The sequence below is a fragment of the Lissotriton vulgaris genome, chromosome 7 (assembly GCF_964263255.1).
Source record: "Lissotriton vulgaris chromosome 7, aLisVul1.2, whole genome shotgun sequence".
NCBI lineage: Eukaryota > Metazoa > Chordata > Amphibia > Caudata > Salamandridae > Lissotriton > Lissotriton vulgaris.
Window position 1 is genome coordinate 1,022,307,918 of NC_141695.1, and position 27,545 is coordinate 1,022,335,462.

At 47.5% G+C, this 27,545-nt stretch overlaps 2 protein-coding genes across 2 annotated transcripts in view; both read right to left on the reverse strand.

The window, feature by feature from the left end:
* LOC147702867 (uncharacterized) overlaps positions 1-9,116 on the reverse strand; it is a 34,626-nt gene extending 25,510 nt beyond the window's left edge. The window contains exon 1 of the mRNA XM_086931446.1: positions 8,735-9,116. The gene's annotated coding sequence lies outside the window, so the exon portion shown is untranslated. The remainder of the gene's footprint in view (positions 1-8,734) is intronic.
* Positions 1-27,545, reverse strand: part of HSPA9 (heat shock protein family A (Hsp70) member 9) — a 373,785-nt gene that overhangs the window by 161,706 nt on the left and 184,534 nt on the right. The window contains exon 12 of the mRNA XM_086931445.1: positions 21,061-21,169. Within this exon, the coding sequence (XP_086787571.1) occupies positions 21,061-21,169 (109 nt within the window). The remainder of the gene's footprint in view (positions 1-21,060; positions 21,170-27,545) is intronic.

Sequence of the window (27,545 nt, forward strand, 5' to 3'; positions counted from 1 at the left end):
GTTGGGTCCCCAGGTGCCGGTCTGTATTTTTTTCTATCCTACGGTTTACAACCGGTGCTCTTGTTGTTTCCTTGAAAATGTCTGTGGCATGCTTAAGAACACCCTTAAGCATTGGAAGTGTTTTTACGGTTTTCTCAGCAGCAGAGAAAGTGTCAAATAGAAAGTCAACGTCCACAGGGTCAGCATGCATTTCCACCTTATGGTTTGCAGCTGCCCTTTCAATTAAGGCATTGAACGCCGCAGAATCTTCTGTAGGAGAAGGCTTTGTGCCAAAAGCTTGTGGGTCATGGACAGCTTGTTGGTCCCCTTGATCACCTGAGGCTAACCACGAGTCCTGTTGCTCATCAGGGTCTGTGTTTTCGGGAAAAGTATACTCCTCGTCCTGATCACCTAGATCTCCATCGGAGCAAGTGGGTGAAGGCGATGGGCTCCTGGCAGGATGCAGAGGAATGCGCTCAACAAGTTCCGGCGTTTCTGGCGCTGGCCTTTTCTTTTTCAGAGGGATTACAAATGACTCCAAAGGCTGTGAAGTAATCTTCCTCTTATAGAGCGTCAATTTTCCCGTGTCGGCGTCGATATACTGTTCCGACTGCTCTTCTAATAAGGGTTGTCGACTCAAAGTGCCACTCAGCTGAGTATGCCCTACCCTTTCTGAGTCCTTAGGCACCGACCGTGGTGCAAAGGCCTTTGGCACCACTTTGGGTGGTAAAGTAAAGAGGAGCGGCTTGGAGGTCTTCTTCGGTTCCGCTACCGGAGTAGGTACCGAGGGCGTCTTCGGCACCGACGTCAGCTCTTTCTCCCGAATCCGTTTGAGGGAGTCTGCCACTTGCTTTGTAAAAGAAGCGGACGGTCTCGTCGACCCGACTGAGGACCTCGATCCAACCCCAGGGGATGACTAGAGCGTCGATGAATCCTTGTTCTTTGCTGGAAGCGCAGACGTAGTCTCGACAACTGCGCGTCCGCCACCATCCACGGCCCCATGCGTCGACGTCGATGGCTTCGGATCGGCGGACTTTCCCTTCGGCGTTGTGGCTCCAGACTTCGGCTCGGTGCCCTTTGCCAATTTGGCCTCGACGGTTGGTTTGCCTGTAGATGCGGTAGGCTTGACCGCTGACGGCTCGACGGCCGACTTCGACTCGACCACCTTAGTGGAATGCTGGGCGACTGCTTTCGAGCTTGGTTCCTTGACCACTTTAGGCGCTTTAGCCTGTTCGACAGCCTTCTTCGGCTTCGAGGGCTCCGACGACGACGCTGTCAATGGCGTCTTCGGTTTCGGCGCTGCGTCGGCCATCTTAGATTTGGTCGATCCCGAAGGTTTCACTTTCGGTTTCGATTTAGGCAATGGCGGCTCCGTAGAGGTGTCCGTAGCAGGGCCGGGAGGCGGGGCCGAGGAGCGAGGTGTAGGGTCGTGGGTAAGGCCTTGTGGCGATCCCGTGACCTGAGCCTTTGTATGTTCGGGGCATAGCTCATCCTCAGAGCTATCTTCCATGGCCCCAAAAGGTTCTTAGTCGTCCCCTACCTCCTCGACGTCTTCCTCGAGGTCTTGGTCTTCTTCGTAGTCGGCCTCTACCTCCGCCGATGGAGGTGAAATCTGCAGGTGAAGTTCTTGCTCGCCTGCGTCGGGGCTGTCGAAGATGTCCACCGGTGCCGATCGCTGGGCCTGGAGGCTCGCCACGTGCCGAAGCTTGATCGTCTTCTTCGATCGAAACCTGGAACAGGCCATACAACTGGCCTCGTCGTGGTCCGGCGATAAGCACTTATTGCACACAGGGTGCACGTCGATGTGTAGGTACTTAGAACCACACACGGGGCAGTACTTGAACGGACTCCGTTCCATTGTAGAATCGTCAGGGTCTTGCTGCGTCGACAGGGCCTCGATGACCGAAGAGTCAACCGACTCCTCCGATATCCGACTCGACGAGCCGGAATATACACGAGACCGAACGCGAACAATACCGACGAAGTAAGGAGAGCCTTTTGGCCTTCAAGAAGTTATTTTATCGATTCCGAACAGGAGACGTCGAAATCACATCCGAACCCAATGGCGGAAAAAAACAATCTGGGGATGGAGTCGATGCCCATGCGCACTGTAGTCCAGGGGAGGAGCCACCTATCTTGTGATACTTCGAAGACTCTTCCAGGACAACAATGTGCAATCATCCGGACCCAACACTAGGCGGCGATCTATGCACTAGATATGAATTTAGCAGCCCACATGCCTCGAACAGGTTGCCATGAGCTCTAAATCACTGATGAGAAGCAACCATTACTGTGGGCTCCACAGACCTTGCACTGTGTGTTGTTGAAGATGAGCTCCCCATCCAGTAAGAGATGCGTCCGCTTTTCACACGGTCTGTGGAACCGGGTCTATGAACAGCCATCCTTTTGGCAGGTTTTGTGTGTTCCACCACTCCAGAGAGCGTGGAGTATGGCCACTTACCAACACTAGATCGGTTAATAGACCATGTGACTGGTTCCACTAACTGACTAAACATTCCTGAAGTGGACACATCTGTAACCTGGCGTGAGAGCCGATCATGATTCAAGATGCCATCATTCCCAGCAGTTGCATAAACACTTGAGCCAGAAGTGATTGAGTGGCTTGAAATTTGAGAATGGGCGCTTGAAGGTTTTAAATTCTGGCTGCATTGGTAAATGCTAGAGCCCTTTGAGTTTCCAGAGTGGCTCCTAGGTAATCCTGAACTTTGTTTGGTTGAATATGTGATTTCAAAACACTGACTAAAAACCATAGATGGTGAAGCAGCTGAGTGGTTTCAGAAGTGTGCTTGTGACCTGTTGGTATGTCCTTGCTTTGATGAGCCAGTCATCCAGATAGGGAAAGACATGTCTGCTTAGTCTTCTGAGATGCGCAGCTACTACCACCAGACATTTTGTGAAGACTCTGGGGACCGTGGTGACTCTGTATGGGAGCACCTTGAATTGGTAATGTTGACCTGCTACCATAAACATGAGAAATTTGCGGTGAGCAGGATGGATTGGAATATGAAAGTAGGAGTCCTTTAAATCTAGAGTAGAAAGAAAGTCGCCCTTTTGCAAAAGAGGAAGTACCTGTTGTAGTCTTAACCATGTGGAAGTGGTCTGATTGTATGTATAGATTTAGTGCTCTGAGATCCAATATGGGTCTGAGCGAGCCGTCCTTTTTTGGAATTAGGAAGTAAAAGTAGACGTCCGACCCTTGATGTGGTGGTACGGGCTCTATGGCTTGTTTTAGTAGTAGGGATTGTACCTCCTGTTTGAGAAGCTCTAGATGATGCAGTAAATGTCTGAGTGACTTTGGGGGAATGTTTGGAGGAGTGTTGATTAACTCCAGGCAGTAACCACTTGTCTGTTATGGACTACCACTTTGGAAGACATTGTGACAGTCGTCCACCCACAGGTGTTAAATGGTCGGGGGAACTATCGACAAGTTACTGCTTTGTATTGGACGGCAAGGTACGTGTATTGGAACCTCTACCTCTGCCTTGCCGTTGTTTCCTCTATAATGGCCTCAAAAGAAACCCTTGGAACCTGAGGGTTTGTTATTGCCGTTATAGGAGGACGCAGTGTCGGAGGAAACATTCTTGAACCCTGTTCGATAAAAGGAGCGACAAAAGGAACCACGGCCTTGTGGAAACTGAAGGGCTCCCATGGATTTAGTCACTTGGGTATCCTTTTTCATCTTGTCATGTGAAGTGTCTACCACAGGGCCAAAAAGGTGTGCGATTAATTTTTAGGTCTGAACCTCTGTTTTAAACCCGGATATGCGCAGCCAGGGGTGTTTTCTTAGAAGAACACTAGTGTTCACCGCTCTGGCAGATGTATCAGCAGCATCTAGGGAACGTTAAATTTGGTTATTAGAAACTAACTGTCCCTCACGTACCAGGTCTTGTGCTTTTGATTTGTGTTCTTGGGGTAGAAATTGGATGAGTTGTTCCATTTCATCTCAGTGTGTGCGGTCATACCTTGCTAGCAACGGTTTCGTATTACAAATGCGCCAGAAGTTAGCTGCCTGGGAGGCTATCCTTTTCCCTGAAGCATCAAGGACTTCAGACTCCTTATGTGGGGGCGGTGCGTGCCCAGTATTCTGCGAGTTTGCATTTTTACGTGCATTAGAAACTACTAATGAGTCTAAGGGAAGTTGACCTTTCATGTAGACTGGATCCAATGGGGCAGGCTTATATTTCTTTTATCTACCCTAGGGGTAAGGACACATGCTCTAACAGGTTCCTTAAAAATATTGTCTACATGTCTGGTCATTACTTTCAACATGGGCAACATGTGTGTAGACTTTTGTGTGTTGTTTAGTGTCTCGAAAAGAAGTCCTCTTTAAGGGATTCTCTATGGAGTGGGACCCTATGGTACATAGCAGTCCTACTTAATAAATCAACAAATCCTGCACGGTCATGTGGTGGAGAGGGCCTAGTAGAATATATGTCCGGATTGTTGTCAGTAGGCGAGTCAGTATTATAGTCATCCCACACATCTCCGGGCTGATCGTCATCATTATCGTCCCCATCCCCATCACCCTGATTGTCAGGTGTATGTGGTGGTGAGTGCTCAGGTGAAGTTGGCACAGGCAGAGACTGGGGTAGAGGAGGTGAAAGAATAGGAAGAGGAAGAGGGGAAGGATTTGTCCCAAAAGTTCTCTTTAATGGAATGTGGTATTCCTCTTCTGTAGTAGCACCCCTCTTTAAAGTCAAACTAGTGGCAAAATGTCCAGTTTTTGGATGTATAACCAGAATTTTCTGTTTCAGATCTAATTTGTCAAGCGGATCACCGAAAGCATGTTTTTTTAGGTGACTTCGGCGTTTGTCTGTTTTGATGCCGAAGGTTTCCGGGCAGATTGTTTCTTGGTCTGAGTTTTCGGATCCGAAGTGGTTTTTGGTGCCGGACTTCTTCCACACCGAAACTTCTGGATCGTTGCCCGATTTGGCATGGGGCTTTTCGGAGCCGGAAGGCTTTTTGGTAGGCTTCGGTGCAGAGCCTGAACGCAGGGCGTCAGAAGCTTGATCTCTGTGTCGACTGGGGCCTGAGGGCACAGGCTGGTCCGGAGCTGCCTTCTTCGACGGAAGTGGAAGTTGGGGCGAGGTAGGAACTCTACTTACAGTACCTTGTCCATACGGGATGTCTTCATCCTCGTCTGAGCTGTTGTGGGAAACAGAGTTCTTCCTGTTCCTTCTCGGCTCCGCTAGGGTCGCTGGCTTCCCCTTCCTCTGATTCAGGTCCGTAAAGGTCATGAATGGGGTCTGTTTGTTGTCTCTGCATGTCGCGTTCTCCGGACCAGACGGTCACAAAGTCTTTTTGGAGCAGAAAGCTCAGCATGCATCGCAGTCTTCTTCACTGGGTACAGGTGACAAACACAGGTTGCACAAGGCGATTGAGTCGGTGCGCAGATATTTCACGTGGCACCGGGGACAGAACTTGAAAGGAGTTTGTTCCATCGACTGAGGGTCGAACCAGGTGTGAGAAGTTGGCTTGGCTTATGCTGTCCACTTGTTATAGTGGGCACCTCGCACCAGTCTAAACAACCCTTATTGATGATCGGTTTAAGACAACTTTTATTGAAAGCTATCCTAGTGGTAGCTATGGAGAGCAGCCTTCAGGCTAAGTCTCGAAGGAATGTAAAGCAGCTTCGTTTACCAGATTAGAACCTCCTAAATGACCAAATGAAAGGGGAACCACACAAGGTATATATAAAATATATTACTAAACACACTCTACTAACCTATTTATGAGATTAGAGAACAAGATACACAATAGCACTTCAGTAAATAGCACAATATACAATGGGCCCCAGGGAGAGACCAAACCATATATTAAGAAAGTGGTACAACAACCACGGCTTGACTACACAGTGCCTAGAGCACGTAGAATCGCTGGGACCCCAAGAAACCACCCAAGGTAGTGACACAGGGGACCCGCGGGGGATGCGTACAGTGTGAGAACACAGCTGCGAGCTCCGTACAATCCTATGGGAAAGTCAAGGTTGGAAAATTAAAGATTAAGGACACTTTGGAGAGGACTTGGAGCACACACTTTTAGACTTAGAGGGCCAGCACCCATGTGAGCCCTGGAGTACTCGTGTTACCTCACCCAGGGAAGCTGGGGCGCATAGGTGCCAAATGGTGGCGGGAATCGTTGCAGTTTTCAATGGCGAGTTGCTCTAAAGTGCTGCCGCCGTGGAAAGGAAAAGTGTTCAGTGTGATCCAAGCCTGGATTGGAGATGAGACGAACCTGAACTTTGGGACAGAGTCTGGGTCACTTCATTCAGGGTGACCAGGGGCACGGTAGACCAATGCCCACTAATACTCCTGCCATCTAGTGTTGGGTCTGGATGTTTTCAATTTTATTTTCCTTCGAGGAAAGTCTTTTTAGTCACGAGGTAGGTGACGACTCCTTTCCGTGATCTTGCGCATGGGCATCAACTCCATTGTTAGATTGTTTTCCTGCAGATGGTGAGAATGGAGTTAGTAAAGGTAGAATAGAGATGTCCATGCGTATGTATGTAAAGTAGGAAAGCACTGCAACAGGTATTGGTGCCTGGGGAGGCGGGTGGGGGCATGTACATTTACAGCTCTACATGCAAAGAACAGATGCTTAAAGGGTAAGTAACATTATCTGTTCGAAGCATGTGAGTTGTAGATCACATGCTTTGCAATAGACTATACAGCAGAAACTCCCAAAGCTTTGGCTAACCTGTAGCTGTTGCAGCTGTTTGAAAAAGTGTTTTAAGTACTGCCTGGCCTACATTAGCTTGTTGCCTCGCTAAGACAGCTACACAATAGTGTTTGGTGAATGTGTGCCATGTAGACCATGTTGCTGCCTTACAGATGTCAGGTAGGGGAATATTCCCTAAGAAAGCCATAGTAACCCCTATTTTGCAAGTGGAATGCCCTCTAGGGGGTATTGTCAAGATTCTTTTCGCTTTCACTTCTCGTTTGGATACATTTCATGGTCTATCTTGCAATACCGGATTTAGAAATGTGATTATTTATGTGTGGTGGTGAAAACGCAACTAAGTCTTTTGTTCTTTTCACATAATATAGTAGAGCTCTTCTAACATCTAGTGTATGTAGAGCTTGTTCCGCTACAGAATCAGGTTGAGGAAAGAACACTAGTAACTCAACTGATAGATTGATGTGAAAAGCAGAAACTACTTTAGGAAGAAATTTGGGATTGGTTTCGAAGAACCACTTTGTCTTGGTGACGTTTAAAGAAAGGTTCTTGTAAAGTTAGAGCCTGGGGTTCACCAACTCTCCTTAAGGAAGTGATTGCGATAAGGAAAGCAACTTTCCATGAGAGAAATTATAGTTGACACTTGTGCATTGGTTCAAAAGGTGGGCCCATTAGCCTGGTAAGGATTATGTTCAAGTTCCATACTGGAACAGGTGGTGCTCTTGGTGGTATTGCTCTTTTTATTCCTTCCATAAAAGCTTTAATCACTGGTACCCTGAATAAAGAGAAGAATTTTCTGTTTTGTAAGTATGCAGCTACTGCTACTAAATGCAATCAAATGGATGTGTAGGCCAATCCAGATTGCTGTAAGTGTAAAAGATGACAGATGATGTTTTGCACTGAAGCATCAAGGGGATTGATATGGTTACAGTATATAACAAATCTTTTCCATTTTGCTGCATAACATGCTCTAGTAGTAGGTTTCCTAGCTTCTTTTAGGATATTCATAGTCTGGTGGTAACTGTAAATAACCAAACTCTGACTTCAGGAGCCAAATCGACCTGTTGAGTTCATTGGGATTTGGATGTCTAATTCCTCAATGGCTCTGAGTTAGGAGACTGGTGTTGAGATGCAGCTTATGGTGTGGAACTATTGAGAACTCTTGCAGGGTGGTAAACCAGGGTTGACGTGCTCATGTGGGAGCTATGAGAATTAGTGTTAGGGATATTTCAAAGCTTCCGAACTACCAGTGGAATGAGTGGGAGAGGCGGGAAAGCGTAGGCAAATATCCCTGACCAGATCATCCATAGGGCATTGTCTTGGGAGAGCGGGTGTTGGTACCTGGAGGCGAAGCTTGGGCATTTTGAGCTGTGGCCAATAGGTCTATCTGAGGAAATCCCCATTTCTGAAAGTAGGGAAGAAGAATCTAGGGATGAAGTTCCCACTCATGGATTTGCAGTCTCTGTCTGCTGAGATGGTCTGCAATTTGATTGTGTATTCCTTGAAGATGTTCTGGTACGACACAGATTTTGTGATGTATGGCCCATTTCCAAATGGCTTGTGCTAGGCATCACAGTTGGAGAGAGTGTCCCAGCCCCCCCCCCCCCCCCCCACCCCCCAGTTTTTGTATATATTATATAGTGGTCATGTTTGGGCGGACTACGACAGTTTTGCCTATTAGGTGAGTTTGAGAGGCTTTGAGCACTAGAAACACTGCTAGTAGCTCTAGGTGATGGATGTGGAGGCTCTAGTACTTTAGAGTTTACAGTTCCTAGATTGGGAGAGTTTGTAGGCGAGAGCACCAACCATTGAGCGATGCGTCTGCTGTTAGCACTGTCTGTGGAACAGGGTAGAGAAAGGGGAACCCTTTAAATACATTTTGTATGTTCCACCACAGCAGAGAGCGATGAGTGAAGCCATCTACCAACACTAGATTGGTCAACTGACCCAGTGATTGGTTCCACTGACTTGCTAAGCATTCTTGAAGGGGATGCATGTAAAGTCTTGCGGGAACAATTTAAATGAAAGATGCCATCATTCCTAGCAGTTGCATGAATACTTTCCCTGGTAATGACTGGTTGGGCTAAAATTGAATGATAATGGGCTGAATATTATGAATCCTGGCTGATTTGGGAGATGCTAGAGCTTTCTGAGCATCTCTTGTGGCTCCCAGATAAGTGTGTGTGTTGGAAGGCTGTAGATGAGACTAAAACAATTACTGTAAACCCTAGTTGGTGAATGTAGGATAGTGGGTTTCTGTTGCAGTAACCCCCCTCCCCCCCACCCCACCCCCTTTTTGCTAGACTTCTGATGCATTTTGGCTTGATGTACCCTGGGTCCCTGCCAATCAGGTTCCCAGGGCCTGTGTTCTTCCCCAAAACTAACCCAATTGGTATCTCTTGCCACAGGCCAGCCCCTGGTAAATGATACTACAGGTACCCAGGGCACTGTGACCAGGGAAGAACTCTAGGGCTGCAGCATTAATTGTGCCACCCTTACAGACCCTGTACCTTTACAAACACACACTGCCTTTGCAGGCTGCCTGTTTTGGTGCATAACAGTGAAGAGTCGACATGGCACACATCTGTGTGCCCTGCCTACAACCCACTGCCCTGGCATAGGTCAGTCACCTCTCTAGCTGGGTGCACCATAACAGTGGCGAGGGTACAGGTGCATGAGCCTAGTACCCCTACAGTGTCTAAGTCCATTCTTAGACATTGTAAGTGCAGTGCTGCCATTAAGAGTATATGGTGCTGAGAGTTTGTCATTGCGAACTCCACGGCGCCATAATGGCTACACTGAAAACTGAGAAGTTTGCTATCACACTTCTCAGCACATTAAACCCACACAGATGCCAGTGTGGGATTCAATGCAAAATACACACAGAGGGCTTCTTACAGATGCCATCTGAAAACATACCACCAGTGTCCAGGCTGAGTGGCTGCTTTCAGCTGCCACCACCAAACATGTTTCTGGACCCCTGGGTCAAGAGCCTGCTGCTCTCTGGGGCCTGAAACCATGCACATCCTAGGACTAGGTGCCAAGCCTCCTCCCCCAGGATGGGCAGGGTTCATGAAGGGGAAGCTTCAAAGGCTTGCCGCCTTTGTGAGCTTTCCCAAAGCACTTGCTGCCTTCGGCAACTGGTCCCCACTGGTTCTGACCCCCACTTTGGGCTGCAGAACCGGCAGGAAAAACAAGTGAGGAAGAGAGGTGTGCCCACCTGACAACTCCACCCCTCAGGTGGGGGAGGTGAGGTGAGGCTCAACTGCGTCCCCGCCATCATGTAGATGGGAGGACACAACCAACCAGGGACAGGCTCATTCCCCCCTCCCACTGGAGGCTGGCATAATAGGGGGTGTACCCACCCCAAGGAAGGGACCCATTGGTCCCTACCTTTTACCTACCGGTAACGCCCCTAAATCTAGTATCTAGGGGCACCCCTGAACCTTGCTTCCTCAGACGAAACTACAAGAAGAAGAAAAAGAAGGAACAAACAGCTGTGCACCTGCTCCTGTGAAATCCCAGTGTGTCCTGCAGCCAGCAACCTCGGAAATCCTAGAGGACCGGCCTGCCTTCAACCCCAAAGACTGATTCCTGTGAACACCGGATTTGAAAACCACAAATCTGCACCACTCTGCACCCGCCGTCCACGGCCCGAGCGGGCAAACACCACGAGGAGGTCAGCCTGGCAATCCTGACCCGAGATCTGGCAAACCCTGACCTACCTCAAGCCTCCAGCCGATGCCTGCAGCCTAAATCCAGACAGTCCCCCCCCCCCCCCCCAACTGCGACCAGGAGCTGGTACGAAGATCCGACCCCAAAAGGCACCCCTGCGTCCCCAGCCTTGGGTGCCAAACAGACAGTGCCTAACCAACCCCTAACTTCCCAACTTACCTCTCAAAGTGGTGGTCACACCCAAAAGACCTTCGTCCCCAAGCCTGCAGTGCCTTTGCAAACTGGAGGTTCCCTAATGAAAACAACAAGACGCCCAACGTCAAAACAGCACCTGGCCACCCTAGTGCCGCAGAGGGTGCACCTTTGGTGCAACTTTCTTTCCCCATTTGCCTTGAGCTACAGTCCAGGAGCTTTGCTCCCACAACCAAGTGGCCTGCTAGTCAGCAGCTACCAACCGTAGGGCCCCTATCCCCATTGAGCCTCAGCAATCGGCTGCCCTAGTGCTGCTGAGGGTGTAACAAGAGTACATCCTTGACCGTGGGGGACCAGAGTCTGCCCCCGGAACCTCAACTCCCATTACCAAATACTTACCTCAAAACCGACAACACTATTTTTCTCCGTAGGATAACATTGATTGTTTTTCTGTGAAAAATTTCTACGTGTGTAGTTTGAAAACCTAAAGAAATTCTTTAAAATTGCACGAACAAAAACCATTTTACTTACCTGTTTGCAGGAAATGACCCAGAGTAGTATCCAGGTATACTGCTGTGAGTACGAAAAGTAATCTAAAAAGTAACTTACCTGTAATTTTACTGAAAAGCCCATTCAAGTCTATGTATTGTATTCACAAAGTATTGCATTTCTCTGAAACCATACTATAAGTCAAAACAAAGTGCTTTTACTATTACAAATCCAAACTAGATTACAACTGTATATTTACTGCAAAGTACTTATCGCTTTCCTGTGCCAGGCTTACTTGGTTCTAGAAAATAAAATAACTAGAATATTTTAAACAAAAACAATTTGTCTGAAGTTCAGTCCGAGTGTGTGAACTCATTTGCTGACTGAGTGTACAACAAATACTTAACACCGTCCTCTGATACTGCCTTACTGCTCGACCACGCTACCATTAACACCTTGGCTGCTAGGCGTTTTCCCCCTCCTGTGCTGGAAAGTGTGACTTTGCTTCATTCATGACGAGCTCAGCTCGTCATCAGCACAGCTCAACTGTGCATCATGACGAGCTGAGCTCGTCATGAGCATCGAAAGGGTTAATAGAGAGTGAGATGCTATCTAACTTTACCTCTTCCAACCGATGGGGTTCCACTGGACTCTGTAAACACTCTACCTCACTTTGGTAAATGTATGTATAGGCATTTATATAGCGCACTACTTACCCGGAGGGTCCCAAGGCGCTTCGACCGCTGCGAAACCCTTCCTGGCTTCCCTGAGAGATGGTCCCTTAATGGGTATCTCCAGGGTGAGACCAGGCATCCCCTGCGGTCTGGTGGGGCCGTTAGTGAAGATGAGGCAAGCTAATGCCCAGAGTTGCCGAGTGTGATCGCTGATCAGAGTGGGCACCAAGGCAAGAGAATTATCGAGTCCGCTGACCCTGGTCCAGAAACCTGCCGCGCCGGGAATCGAACCCTGGTCCCGGCCCGTCCTCTGCTCTCGGGTCTGCCACCTCTAACCAGTGTAGTATATACAGAGCCAGCTTCCAACAGTGAAGTAATTAGTGGTTCAAGTGTGTTGGAGACATTTCGTAATTGCTGGCTTTGATGAGCAAGTCATCCAGGTATGGGAAGAAATGGATGTGCGGTCTTCTTGGATGTGCTGCGACTACTGCCAGACATTTGGTCAATACCCTGGGTGCAGCAGTGACTCCAAATGGGAGTACTTTGAATTGGTAAATGTTGACCCGCTACAGTGAGCAGGATGAATTGGAATGTGGAAATAAGGGTCTTTTAAGTCTAGAGTAGACATAAAATCGCCCTGTTGTAAAAGTGGGAGCACTTGTTGAAGTGTCCCCATCTGAAAATGCTCTGACAGTATGTAGAGGTTTAGGTCTCTGAGGTCTAGAATAGGTCTCAGGAATCGGTCCTCTTTGGGGATGAGAAAGTACAGGGAGTACACACCTGTTCCTCGATGTTGTAACGGCACAGGTACTATGGCTCCTTTGGAGAGGAGAGACTGGACTTCTTTCTTAAGTAGACATAAATGTTCTGGTGACATTTTGTGAGAACGTGGTGGAATGTTTGGAGGATTGTTGGTAAGCTCCAGGCAATAACGTTGGATAATTCCTAGCACCTATTTGTCTGTAGTTATCGACTGCCAGATGGGGAGGAATTGTATAAGACATCCCCGACAGGTGTTAAATGATCGTGGGGAAGCGTAGGCATGTCCCTGTTTGTTAGGAGAGGGGGAGGTCCGTGTTGTAGAACCTCTAACTCTACCCTTGCCATTGTTACCTCTGTACCCCCCCTCTAAAGAAGCCTCTGGTGGAGTATTGATTGTTGCCCTTGTAGGGTGCATCAGTAGTGTCAGAAAAGATGGTCTAGGACCCCTACGATAGAATGAGCAACAAAAGGAGCCACAATTAGGAGACTGTAGGGCTCCCATTGCTTTAGCCACTTCCGTATCCTTTATCTTTTTAAAGGACGTATCTACTTCAGGTCCAAAGAAATGCTGTTTATCAAATGGTGTATTCAAAATGGATTGCTGGACTCCAGGTTTCAATCCAGAGATCCTTAATCATGCATGCCTCCTTAATACACTAGTATTGATTGCTCTAGCTGGAGTGTCAGCAGCATCTAGAGCACACCTAATTGATGAATTTGAGATGAGCTTTCTTTATTGTACTAGGTCTTGAGCTTTAGACTTATGCTCATCTGGTAGAAATTCGAGCAATTGCTCCATCTTGTCCCTGTGTGTCCTATCATACCTGGCTAGAAGGGCCTGTGTGTTGGCAATACGCCAGTGATGTGCTGCTAAGGAGGCTACCCTTTTATCGGAGGAGTATATCAGTTTGGACTCTTTGTCTGGAGGAGGGGGGGGCGAACCCTGAAGATTGGGAATCGGCACGTTTACAGGCAGTAGAGACTACTAAAGAGTCCAGTGGTAACGGACCTTTAATAAAAACTGGATCGGATGGGATAGGCTTGTACTTTTGGTCTATCCAGGGGGCGAGAATTAGAGCACGAACATGGTCTTTGAATATATCGTCTGCATGTCTCATCATGCCATAGGGAGAGTGTGAGTGGACCTTTGTGAGCTACTAAGGGTTTCAAATAGAAAGTTCTCTTCTAGGGATTCTTTATGTAATTGTACCCTGTGGCTGGTACAGGTGGTACTCCACTGTCTCCAGAGGGATTGCGAGCCTACCCATGGGCCCCCGCACCCATATTCCACCTGTTTCCCTTACTGAACCTCCTTTGTGGACTAAGGTCTCCATTGTTGCAGGACCTCTGAGCTTGGGACCAGGCTAACTTATCAACTCTTTATACACTAACAGCCGACTTGTACCCTCTGAGGCACGGGTGGAGCAGTTCCTGAGCTAGGACCTTCTCAGTGACCTCCGAAGAGACCGGTGGCAGGTTGATAGCTCCAAACCGCCTCCAAACACCTTAATAGATAAGAAAACAAGTTACTTACCTGTAACAGTGGTTCCCCAGTATTGGTAACTTTCATAGAACCAAAATGTGCAGAATAAAAGGAAGGTGGGATAGAAAGGAAAGATCACCAATTAGTGGAAGAGGTTCCTCAGGGCCGCCTGGCCCACGGCCGTGTCCTCCTGTTGCAAGGATTCCAAGCAGTAATGCTTTGTATAGGTGTGCACGCTGCTCCAAGTCGCAGCTCTGCAAATGTCTTTGATGTGCACTCCCGCAAAGAGAGCTGTTGAAGAAGCCACCGATCTTGTGGAATGCGCACTAACCTTGCTGGTCAGCGGCTTCCCCTCTGCAGTATGGCAATGTAGAATGGCACTTGTAATCCACCTCGCAATACCTTGTTTTGAAAGAGGGAGTCCCTTGCAAGGACCACCAAAAGCAATGGATTGGGAGGATTTATGGAATCTCTTGGTGCCATCCAAATAAAATTGTAAGCACCGTTGTACATCCAGAGAATGCATTGACCTCTCCGCTGGTGTAGCAGTGTGAGAAAAGAAAGCTTCAAGAATAACTGGCTCATTTAAGTGGAAGTCCGAGGGAACCTTGGGTATGAACTTTGCGTTAGTTCTCAAGATTACTGTATTCCTTTTGAATTGGAGAAACAGCTCTTGGATTGTGAGAGCCTACAATTCCCTAATGTGTCTTGCTGATGTAAGGGCAAGAAGGAGAGCCAATTCCCATAAAAGGAATTTCATGTCTGATGGATGTATTGGTTCAAATGGGCCCTTCATGAGCTGACTGAGGACCAAATTCAATTGCCAAGTACGAGGCGGAGGCCTCACTGGGGGATAGACATGGAACAATCCTTTGAGAAACTGTTTAATTATCCTGGAAGACCAAAGAGAAGGTCCAGACTCCGAACGTCTGTACCTAGAAATCGCTGCCAAATGAACTTTTATGGATGAATGGGCCAGCCCAGTCTTAGCAAAGGACAAAAGATAAGGCAGAAGTTGATGAGGTTGTGAAGAAAAAGGGTCAACACCCTCTTTCCTGCACCAAATGCAAAATCTCTTCCATTTGAGACAGTAAGTCTTGTTCGTGGAAGGGGCTCTAACCTGGGAGAGAACCTCTTTAATTTCATTTGAGATGGGAAGGTTCATAAATTCTCGTTGCTCAGGAGCCATGCTGTCAGATGGAATGACTCTGGATCCGGATGCCAAATATGCCCCTCGGGCATTGTGAGAAGGTCTGGAATGGTTCGCAAGGGAAGAGGAGGAGCCAGCGACAACAGATGGAGTTCCTTGAACCAGAACGGTCGGGGCCAAGCAGGGGCTATCAAGATCATCTTGCATGGCTCTACTTTGCTCTTCCTGATAGCCCTCGGGATCAGTGGAATGGGGGGGAAGGCGTAGACAAATGTCCCTGACCAGGCTATCGAAAGTGCCTTCCCCAATGATCCTCGGTGGTGAAGGCTGCTTGCTTAAGACTGGCATTTCTTGTTGGTCGGTGTGGCAAATAGATCTATTGCAGGTTTGCCCCACTGTTGGAAGACCTCGTCCAGAACTCGCTGGTTCAGTCCCCACTCGTGACTGACCGAGGATAACCAGCTTAGTCTGTCGGCATTCTCGTTTAAAATCCCTGGCAGGTGTTCTGCCTGCAGTGAAATCCCGTGAAGGATCGCCCATTCCCAGATTTCTTGAGCTACCTGAGACAACGTGAGAGACCTGGTTCCCCTTCCTTATTTACGTAATGCATGGCCGTGGTGTTGTCCGTCCAGAAGAGAATCTTTGAACCTCTTAGGCGAGGGAGAAAAGCTTGAAGAGCCAGTTTGATTGCCCTGAGCTCCAGGAGATTGATGTGGAGCAGACGGTTCTGAGGAGACCAATGTCCACTGACATGCAGGTCCTGCAGTGCTGCTCCCCAACCATCCAACGACGCATCCGTCGTCACCACCCGAGGAGACAGATCGCTTGGGACAAATTTCCTGCTTTGTCCACTACAAGGCCGCTTTTTTCATTGCCGAGGTGATGGTCACCTTGTCGTCGAACGACCTGTGAATCTGTTTCCATTGGATGTCCAGTTGCTCCTGAAGAGGACGCATCCTCAATCTGCAGTGTGGAATTAGAGGAATGCATGAAGAAATTACCCCCAGAAGAGATTTGTAGCGGCGTACTGAAAGACACCTCCTTCTTTGTAAGTTTAGCGCCATGGTCTGCAGTTTTTCCTGCCTCTCTAAGGTTGGGAAAGCTTTCTTGAGATTTGCGTCCAAGATGGCTCCCAGTAAGCGTGCTGTTCTGGACGGGACCAGAGATGACTTCTCCTTGTTTAAAGTGAGGCCTAAATTCAGAAACAGGTTTGTACATGCATCGACCGCTTCCTTAGAGGCCACCCTGGACAGAGCTTTCAGCAACCAATGGTCCAGGTAAGGACCTGAAAGTGATTCTTCCGTAGAAACGCTGCTACTGGTGCCAGCAGCTTTGTGAAGATTCTCGGGGCGGAGCAAAGACCAAAGGGTAAAACCCTGAATTGAAAGCGGCTCTTGGCTACTGTAATCTTAGAAACCTTCCGTGTGCTGGGTGAATCGGCACATGAAAGTACGCATCTTCGAGATTGAGCGTGGCCATGAAATCCCCTGGATTGATGAGACGTAGAAGGTCTTGAAAAGAGACCATCTGGAAAGACAGGGAGATGAGAGAAGTGTTGAGCTCCCTAAGATCTAAAATGGGGTGCCATTTCTCTTGCGTCTTCCTTACCAGTAAGAACCTGGAATAGAATCCTTCTCTTTGGGCGGAGGGGACCGGCTCTATAGCACCTTTCAGGAGCATCTGATGAACTTCGAGCCGCAGAAGACGCAGATGTTTTGATGGAATGGCAGCAGGGGGCTTGGATGGTCTGATTTGCGTGAATTCCAAAGTATGGCCCTTCCGAATGATGTTTAGCACCCATCAGTCTGATGTTATCTTGGACCAATTCTGAAGGTATTGTGACACCCTGCCTGCTACTGATGATCTTGCAGAGGTGGGCACAGTAGGAAGAGCCAGGAGGCCGCTATTGTCTCTTGGACGTTTCATGTACTTGGCGAGCCTGCTTCCCTCCGTTATTAGGTATTGAGAAATCCGAGGACTGGCCTTGCCTTTGCTGATCAGGTTGGCGGTACTGTTGCAAATCTGAGCCATATGGAGGAATACCTTTGCTGCTTGATAAGAGCCACTGTAGGTAGTGCTTTTGCCTCTGGAACCTCTAAAAGGAACTTTACGGTCCTGAAGCGTACCTAGAGACTTAGCACTCTCAGTATCCTTTTAAATATCTTGGAGAGTGTCATCTATCAATTTTCCAAATAATGCCTCTCCATCAAAAGGTAGATACAGGATCTTATTCTGGATTTCAGGTCTGAACCAAGTCACCTTAAGCCATCCCTGGAGACGAAGGACTGTGGCGCCAGCCAAAGAACGAAAAGCTGTTGTGGCAATATCCATGGCACAGTCTATGATTTCCATTGATGTTGCTTCCCCTTCTTGAAAAATCTTTTTAGCTTCAGTCTTTGACTCTGGAGGAATTTGATCCAAGTATGGCGAAACATCACACCATAGTTGGCGATCGTATCTGCCCAATATCGCCAAGGCATTTGCTGCCCGCACTAGAAGACTCGCCATTGAAGAGAACCTCTTCCCGGAGTGGTCTAACCTCCTGCCCTCCTTATCTGTAGGAGTTGTCAAAGAAGCTGAGGGGTTGCATGACTTCCTTTGTGTCGCTTGTGAAATTACAGAGTCCGGTCTTGGGTGCCCCGTTAAAGACGCCGGACCAGCCTCAGGCGCTTTGTATTTTTTGTCGAGGCGCGGTAGTACAGGGACCACCGTCGCTGGATTTTTCATTGCCTTAAGGCCTTCCTCCCAAAGAGGCTGGACAGTAGGGATAGATCTTGTTGTCTTCTTATAAGGTTCTTTAAAATCATAAGAAACATTCGGTGGCAACAGAAGGCATTGGTAGTTTGAATCTGCCAGCCGCTCTCACCATTAGCTTATGAAACCCCCCTATATCCGCTGGCGGGGAGTCCACCGGATCCGGACATGGAGATGCTGGGTCTGGGATGACATTCATCCCATTCTACACCTTGACCAGACCTGTCAAAGTTTTGATCCTCATCCGAGGAATCATCATGGGTGTCCAATGGTATTATAGGCTCCTCTGGAACCGGTGTCTGTGGCCGAGATGACACCTGGGCCGGCAATTCAGGAGCAGCCATTGCTGGCGCCGCAGGGACAGGCATGGCTTGCTCAGTCGGAACAGCAGCAGGATGTGAAAATCTAGACTTGTAATCCTGCAGCATGTTTTGAAGGTACTGCTAGAAAGATGATGGTACAGAAACCATGTCTTGTCTCGAGTACTGTTGTGGCTGGGCAGAATGATGTTAACCACATTCCTGATTGTACTCTCAGTCAGAATCCGTCTCTTGACATTTATCCAGCAGCTGGGATGGACTGTTTGCATAACCATATGAGTCCTGATAGTCAACCTCGGATTCATCCTCATCCTCCTCTAAAAGCAGAGCTGGAGGCAAGGGGGTAACTCTCCTAGGAGATGTCATGTCCGGTGTAATTCTCATCATAGACATCGTAATTTTTTTCTCCGACGACAAAATAGTAGACAATCCCGTCGACAATGGTGCTGATAATACTGCCGTCGACGACGACGGAATAGGCGGCGTCGACGAAAGAACACTTGACCACGAGACCATCGACGCTCCTACCGTTGTCAATGTTGTCGTCGAAGCCCTCAACGACGACACCGTCGTCGCTGCAGTCGTCGCCATTGTCGACCTCGCTGTCGACGTCCTCTTAATCGACCTCGCATTCACTGCCGTCGACGACTCAGTCAACGATCCAGTCGACGTCGATTGTCCAGTGGACGAGCCCGTCGACAGTACCATTTTAAGCTTAGGCTTCAATTCCTTAGTCAATGGAGCCTTCGTCGACGACGCCTTCATCGTCGACGACTTGAAACTTCTGTCAGGCTATCCAGAAGACTGAGTAGAGGGTTTTTTTGAAGGCTGGATCAGTCTTCATCCCCGAAGGCGTAGATGGTCCTACCCTCTCCTTTTCACCATGGCAAGGAGATTATTCTGGACCTTGGCTCTCAGACTCTCTGGGGGTCTTTTTTGAGGCCTTAGAAGGATGCTCCACAGAAGGAGAAGGGGAACCCCTACCCCTTTTGACTGACCTAGTTGCTGACGCTGATGAAGAGTCCTCACTGTCACCGGAGACTGTGTCTTTTCTGGACTTCAACTTCTGGAGCCAGGTAAGAAGCCTACCCTCACAATCCCGGAAGGTCTTAGTTGAAAAGGTTCGGCAGATCTTGCAGTCCGCAGCCTTATGATCAGGATAGAGGCAGTAGATGCAATCTTTATGCTTATCCTCACAAATAATCTTTTCTTGCCACAGGTGGAGCATGGCTTGAAAAGGGCCTTCTTTTCCTTATCAGACATCCTGGAAGGGACAGCTAACAATTTTGAAAAGAAATCCAGAAGAAAAACTTCTGAAAAAGTAGAGATTGAGCAGAGCTCAAAGGAGACTCCCCAAGCACAACGTGCGGTAGAAAATCTGAGGCTCTGAGTTTTCTTTCAGGAGGGTTCTATGGGTGAGGCTCTTCTGATTGGCTGATGCTTAGTTTGGTCTCTTTTACAAAAAGAGGCAGATATGCTACAAAAGGGAATGAGGCCTAGGCCTTTTTCATTCTCTTTTGTACCTACTGCTATGTTATTTAATTACCGAGACTCCCATTTCGACGACGGGGAATGATACAAAAGCATGGGAATCTATGAAAGTTCCAATACTGGGGCAACCTACATATCATAGGTAATGTCAGGAGGTTAATTACTTGGTTCACGAGGTCCATGGTTACACACCCCCAATTCCCCCTGCAGCCACTCTGCAACACCTGGGAGGCAGAATTTGGTTAGGCCCTATATGAAGAATGGTTGAGAGCTCTAACATGTCTGCATAAAATCTCCTGTAATGCCAAATTACAACTCCTTTAATTTTGTATGTTGTGCAGGGCACATATCTTGCCTCAGAGATTCTACCTCATCAGTTCCACGTGCCCGGTGTCTAGCTCCCTGTGGAAGACCTTAGTCATGATCTACGGTACTGCAAAACTCACCCCATACTGGCAAAATGTATTTTCTACTATCTCTTCCACCACAGGCCACCTTTTCCTAGACACCTGTAAAGAGGAGCACTGGATATCTACATGTGCCATAAGTAATATAGGACGGCAAACCTTTTTACTGAAGTAGCCCTCACCTTGGCAAAACACCACGTAACTATGTGCTAGAAGACTGCAACGCTCCCCATCGGTGAGCACCAGAGAGCCAAAGTTGCGCGTTGGGCGGAGGCAAAGGTGATGCATAGGGAGGATTTAAGGGGTCTCCCTAAGCCGCCACCACATAGCACCACTCTGAGACGAACGGATGTCACAATTATCGGGGACTGACCATGCACCGCCTCCTCCCGAAGTTCCCCTTTTCTTTGCCCTGAAGTACCCTAGTAATAAATGTCTAGCCAGGCCTATCACTCCTAGCCATTTAATACACAATGACACTTCTTCTCATGTATGACCCACTTCCAGGCATATGTAATCCATCGATTTCAGCCCAGCCCTCTCTCAGACCCCATCCCAAGCACGCCCGCCTGATCACCCCACTGTGCCACCCAGTTAAATGTATTTTGCCCTCAGTCTCCAAAGGTTATCCTTAAGTATTTTGCTCTCTCCACTATCTTGTTAAATCTTCCTCACCCTAGTGTGGTATGGGCCTGATGTATCATACCACGTTGCTGATGTATATCCTGAGGTTGGTTTATGTCGAAGAAATTAACAAGAACAAAATGTGAATAAATAGATGGTGATATTTGTTAGTCCAGCGAGAAATAAGTAGAAGAAAGCAGATTACCTATGTAGTAAAAACATACGTGTAGGAGTGGCACGATGTATACAGTTTCTCATTTTCAAAAAAAAGTAATTGCAATGTATGTCTTGGCACCCACTGAACATCTGCCATTTTAATAATGTAAAAAAACAAATGAATATTTCAATGCAAATCAGTTTCCACCTACCAATGTAAACTGTCCAAGAATTTTGTTGTCCCCAGCCATTTCACGTTCTCCCTGACAGACCTTAATCTCAACCTGAGTCTGTCCATCAGCTGCCGTTGAAAAGACCTATACAATTTATAAAAAATAAAAGTATAATCTTACTTGATCATAAAAGGTAAACCTTAGCCAGCAATACATTTTGACTCTTAATTTCATGAAATACAAACTAATATCTTGTTTTAAAAAAAACTTTGACGTATCATTAGTTTCTTTCACAGCTTCAGGCACCGTGAATTATTTCCCCACTCAGTTTGGCGTTCTAAGCAAAATGTTAAAGACAATATTAAAAAACATATGCAGTTAAAGAATAGTTTGTTTTTGTAGTTTATGCCAGGGAACAGTACGGAAGCCTACTTCAGCACAGACTATCTGCTTTCAATTGAGACTAGCAAGTCTGAAGTGAAAGGCAGGTGCTTGCGATCCAACTAGTACTTCAAGCACCACTTCATACCAAGAAGCAGAGAGATTTCTCTGATGAAGAGGACTAATATGATGAAGAGGACTAATGTGATGAAGAGGAGGAGTATGTAAATAAAGTTGGAAGAACCACATGTTGAGACAGGTGAAAACCTGTAGGGACTTTAAGAAAAAGAAAAAAACAAGCATAAAATCACCAATGGGTCATCAGCATCTTGAGCGGACTCAACTACAAGAGATTAGCTCTTCATAAGTAAAGGACTACGCTGGACCAACATAGGATGAAAACAATCTTCATTATTTCAGTTGGACATGGTACTTACCATCGGTAACGCCATATCTGGTAGATACCTGATCTAGCCGCAGATTCCTTACCCTAGAATTTCCCAGGTGTCAGGCTGGATCTGGAAGACGTTTGTTCGAGCAATACCCATTTGCGCCAGTAGGTGGCGTCTGTCTGCTCCATATGAGTTTGGCCTTACAACCCAAGATCCAGACAATTCTGGAATGGGTAGCTCCAACCACCAAGACTCAAGTCACAGTCTTCCTTGACTGGTTACTATAGGAGGTTTGTAAGGGAATATGGGTCCATTGTGACTCCTCCCACTAACCAGACCTCCAAGAAGATGCCCAAATAGGTAAACTGGACAGGGGGGCTCACAAAAGGCGTTTGACACCCTGAAGGAAGCAATATGCTCAGCATCCATTCTAAAAGCTCAAGATTATGTCAAGCAGTTCATAGAACAGACTGATGCCGATTCGGCAGGAGGGACATGTATATTGTTGTGTAATTTGTGCAAATAATGTGTTTAATACGGGGTGGAAGACTAAAAAAAAAACAATAAAAGAAGATGAGGCCATACTTGTTTGGCTTTCACTTGCTGGTTCAAATTGACCTCAGGCCTCTTAGATAGCTAATGCAAATGAAAGGTGAAAACCCCAAGTTGTTAAGGTGGTCCATATTTCTACAGGGAATGTACTTTGCAGTGAAACAGACCTGGGACTGACCATGCCAACCCAGATGACGTTTCCAGGGTCTTCCACTCAGAAGATGAAGGCTCTCAAGGGAAAGGCTTATTTAATCCTCTTTCGTGTGTGTGTGTGTGTGTGTGGGGGGGGGGGGGGGTGACATGGTTGCCCCTACTTTTTGCCTGTGATTTCAACTGAAAGTGCACAGTTCTTTCCCAAAACTGTGCAATGGTTCTCTAAATGGCAAAACTTTTAGCACCCTCTGAAAGTCCCTAGTAAATGGTACCCTGGTACCTAGAGCCCGAGATACTAAAGAGAATCCCCTACGGGCTGCAGCACGAACTGTGCAACCCCAAGAGACCTCACCAAGCACATGCACAACTGCAATTGCAGGCTGGCTGTCTTAGTGTAGAGAAAAGGGAAAATACAACATGTCACATCCCTGTGTGCCATGTCCCCTACCACTGCATGTGATTTCTGTAGGTGATCCCTACAGCAGTCCTGACAGCCCTAAGGCATGGTGCTTGATATTATATGAGACCATTTCTGCATGAGCTGTGCTGGGCAGTCCTACTGCTGCCAGAGAAAGTGACTAGGAAAGCCAATTTAAACATGTACTGGACACTGGTGAAAACGAGTTCCCCCAGCTATATGATAGACTACATTGAAAAGAGGGACGTTTGGTACCAAACATCTCATCTTGATAAAGCCACACTGATGCCAGTGTTGGATTTAGCAAAACCTGCCCTCAGAGGGCATCTTCGAGGTGCCCCCTGAAAACCTAACAGCCTCTGGTAGGCTTGCTGACTGGATTCTACCAGCCTGCCACCAGAGACACATTTCTGACCTCCTAGGGTGAGAGCCTTTTGCTCTCAGGAGGTCAGGAACAAAAGCCAGTCCAGGAAGAGTGTTTAACACCTCCACCCAGAGAATGACCTGCTGATTAGCCTCTTTGGGCTGGCGAGCTTCAAACGAGTAGTCACCTTTGAAACACAAAATCGGGCTTCCCCAACAGGAGAGGAAGACGCCCCCCCTTTCTCCAGAGCCTACTTGGCACCTCAACAAGCAGGAACATTAGATAGTCAGGTAGGCGTGCCAACCCCAGGCTAGTACCACCCTTTAGGTGGACACGAAATTTCAGAGGTAGCCATCTTTGCGATGGCATACCTAGGAATTCTAGGACAGGTTTATAGCCACTTCTCACAGGAAGTGGTCATAAAGGGGGCTTAGTGACCCCAAGTGTCAAGAGCCCATGGTTACTACAATACACTCCCCTTAGGTCCCTAATTTCAGTATTTAGGGGAGTCCTTGACACCAGAGAAGCAGATTCTGATGACACCAAAGAGCCAATTTGACTGAAGGGAGCACCTGACTTGGTCAAAGGCCAGCTCCTCCGGGCCTGTCTGCAGCACTTGTCGAAAACTGCCCCAAAGTAGACAAAATGTCCTGCAGCTGTGACTCCAGAAACTTGGGAGAACTACCTGCTTTTGAAAAAGACTCAAAACCTCCTGTGAACAGCAGACCTGTTATAAAGAACACCAAAGGAGGAGACACCGAGGCCTCCAGAGTTGCCAAAACCCAACACCTGAAGCAACCACTGAACCCGTCGCCTCAGACCCGAGTTGAAGATGGCCAACGGTGCCAACAATATTCCACTGTCCTTCAGAGCTGAAGTCCATAGTGTTTTCAACCCTCCTGGACTCGCTGACATGGACTGCAGCCTCTGCACGCAGGCCCCCTCTAACACGACAGCTCGGGTAAGGAAAAATCCGATGCCAGCAGCCACCTCTGTACCAGTCACCCCTAGGAGAAGAGGACCAAAGGTGACCCTCTCTTGGCCCTTCCAGGGCTGCTAGCTGCAGGACACACCGGGATTTCACAAGACCAGGTTTGAGGTGCGGATAGGCCGGTGGTACTGAGGCCAAGTCAGTGGGTGCCATCCTCTTCTTAGTTCAGCACAGCTTCTTCGGTCCTTCTTCTCTTCTTCTGGTAGGTTCTTGTCTGAGGAGGCAAGGTTCGGGGATGCCCCTGAATACTAGATTTATGGGTGTCACAGGTACGTATAGGTCGGGACCAATGGGTCCCTTCCTTTTGGTTGGTACACCCTCTATTATGCCACCCTCCAGTGGGAGGGGGGCATATGCCTCTCTGGTTGGCTGGGTTCCCACATCTGCAAGATGGCAGGGACAGAGTTGTGCTTCACCACGCCTCCCCCACCTGAGGGGTAGGGTTGGCAAAGGTGGGCACACCTTCCTTTCTCACTTGGTTTTCCCACCCAAAGTGGGGGTCAGAAGGAACACACACACACACAGAGAAGCTAGGGTTCTGTTGCAGTTCCCCACGCACTTTTTGCCTAGTACATTGAGGAAAATGTGACTGAACTGGATTCCTGCTAACCAGGCCACAGAACCGGTGGTCCTCCCCTAAATTGTACCAATGTTTACTACAATTGGCACAACTCTGGCCTACCTATAAGACCCTGTAAGGGGTCCCTATGGTACCAAAGGACATGGTAGCCAGAGAAAGGCCTCGGAGGGCTGCAGCATCTATTATGCCACCCTCAGAGACCTCTTGTCACAAACATGCACCATTGCAGCCTGCGTGTTTTGGTGCATCCCTATGTGCCATGCCTACCAATCAGTGCATGAGGCATGGGTTAAGTCACCCTTAAGCCAGGGTGCGCTAAACCTCATGTATAGACCTAACGGCATGAGCAGATAGGCCCCTTTAATATCGAAGTCCATTCTTAAATATTATGAGTGCAGTAAAGCCATATAAAAGTATATGGACTGGAAACTAGTCACAACAAGTTTCATAGCACCATAATGGCTTTACTGAATCCTGAGATGTTAAACCCCCCCCCCCCCATCCTTTTCAATCAAAATCACAGACTAACATGTCCACTTATCAAATTTCATATTTCACTATACTAATTCACCACTAACCCTTTATGAGTTCAGAGTAGCGTGCTACTCGCCAAAAACTGTGCTTCAACACCTCATTAGGGGTAGCAAGCACGATATAAATACAACCCTTTTCCCCCTCTTCTATACCTCCACTATCCTTCTCAATTCCAATAACTGACTAATATCCACCACTCAAATTACTTTCCTATTTCACCATACTAAATTCACCACTAATTCTTTATGGGTTTCTGAGTAGCCTGCTACTTGCCGACAAAGCGATTCAACACCCCATCAGGGGTGAGAAAACAAGTTACTTACCTGTAACTACGGTTATCCAGTATTGGTATCTTTCATAGATTCATATGCCTGAATCATTCCCCGTCGTCGAGGCGGGAGTCCCACTGTAAAAATATATACAATAGCAGTGCTTAAAAACTTTCTTGTAGTAGGCTGGAAAGCCTAAAGGCCTAGCTAGGCCCAAAACTTAGCAGCCTGTCTACCTCATTATGTAAAAAGACCTGAAATAGTAGCCTCAGCCAATCAGCTGTCCTCACCCTCTAGAACATTCCCAGCTCAAGCAGTTCTCCTCAGATTTTCCCAGCACAAGTGAGAATAAGTATCCATAAAACAGAACTGCCCTGCCGGGGAGGAGGGTGGGTGCATGTGAATCTATGAAAGATACCAATACTGGATAACCGTAGTTACAGGTAAGTAACTTGTTTTCTTATCCAGTACTGGGGTATCTTCCATAGATTCACATGCCTGAATCAGAGTAGCAAGCAGTGATATCATGTCTGTCGTTAGAGGAAGGTGGGAGACAAAATAAATCGTATACACCCCCACACAACCTGGAAGGTTATGGAGCACAATCTTGTTTACATAACATATGCATCAAAAACCTTCATAAAGAACATTAAATAATAGGACAGGGTTTGAAAAGATTAAAACATCATAATGAAATACATATGCTTAAAACAGTCAAAAGAAGGATAAAAGACTATAAAGAGTCTAACCTTATTGAAGAAGATGCTGTAACATCGCTTCCCCAACTGCGGTATCATCCAGATTTGCCGACTGCAGACAGTAGTGCTTCGTAAAAGTGTGCACACTTTTCCACGTAGCAGCTCAGCAAATGTTCTCCAGCGTCACTCCAGCGAAAAGGGCTGTCGACGCTGACATTGTTCTGGTGGAATGCGCTTTAACCTTTCTTGTTAAAGGTTTGTTAGCTTTGTCATGACAGAAGAGAATCGTAGATGACAACCATCTAGCTATAGTTGCCTTTGTTACAGTCTGACCCAAGGTGGCTTGGCTATAAGCAACAAAAAGCTGATTAGATTTGCGTATGTCCTTTGAAGATAAAACTTTAGACACCCTTTCACATCTAGGGAATGTAAAACCTTCTCCGCCGGAGTTTTAGGATCCGGGAAAAAAGTCTTGAGCTTGACAGGCTGATTGATGTGAAATTGGGTCGGCACCTTTGGGGTGAATCTTGGGTTGGTCCTAAGCGTCACAAAGTCTCTAGAGAATTGCAAGAAAGGGTGTGCAATCGTGAAGGCCTGTATCTCACTGACTCTGCGGGCTGGGGTGAGAGCCAGTAAAATCGCCACTTTCCAAGTTAGAAACTTCAGCTCCGCTTTATGAATAGGTTCCAAGGGCCTTTTCAGAAGTTGGGACAAAACAATATTGAGATCCCATTCAGGAGGAGGAGGCCGAACTGGAGGAAAAGCTCGGAATAGCCCTTTAAGGAATTGTTTGATCAAAGATGATGAACATAAAGATGGTTTGTTGGAACACTTTCTGAATCTGGAAATTGCCGCCAGATGTACCTAAACGGACGAGAAAGCCAGTCCTGCCCTAGCTAAGGACAGCAGATAAGGAAGGATGTCCTCAGGTGGAGCTTGGAGTGGATGAACATTACTTTCTTCACACCAAGAACAGAACAGTTTCCACTTAAAACGATATGTCTTGATGGTTCTTTGCGCACAGGCCTGTGGTAAGATCGCCCTGCAGTCTGAGGAGATGTTAAGATCCTTGAACTCTAAGAAGTCAGGAGCCAGGCGTGCAAGTGCAGTGACTGAGGATCCGGATGTTGGATCTGGCCCCCTTCTCTTGTTAACATGGACACTGTTGGTTTGAGACGAAGTGGGAGC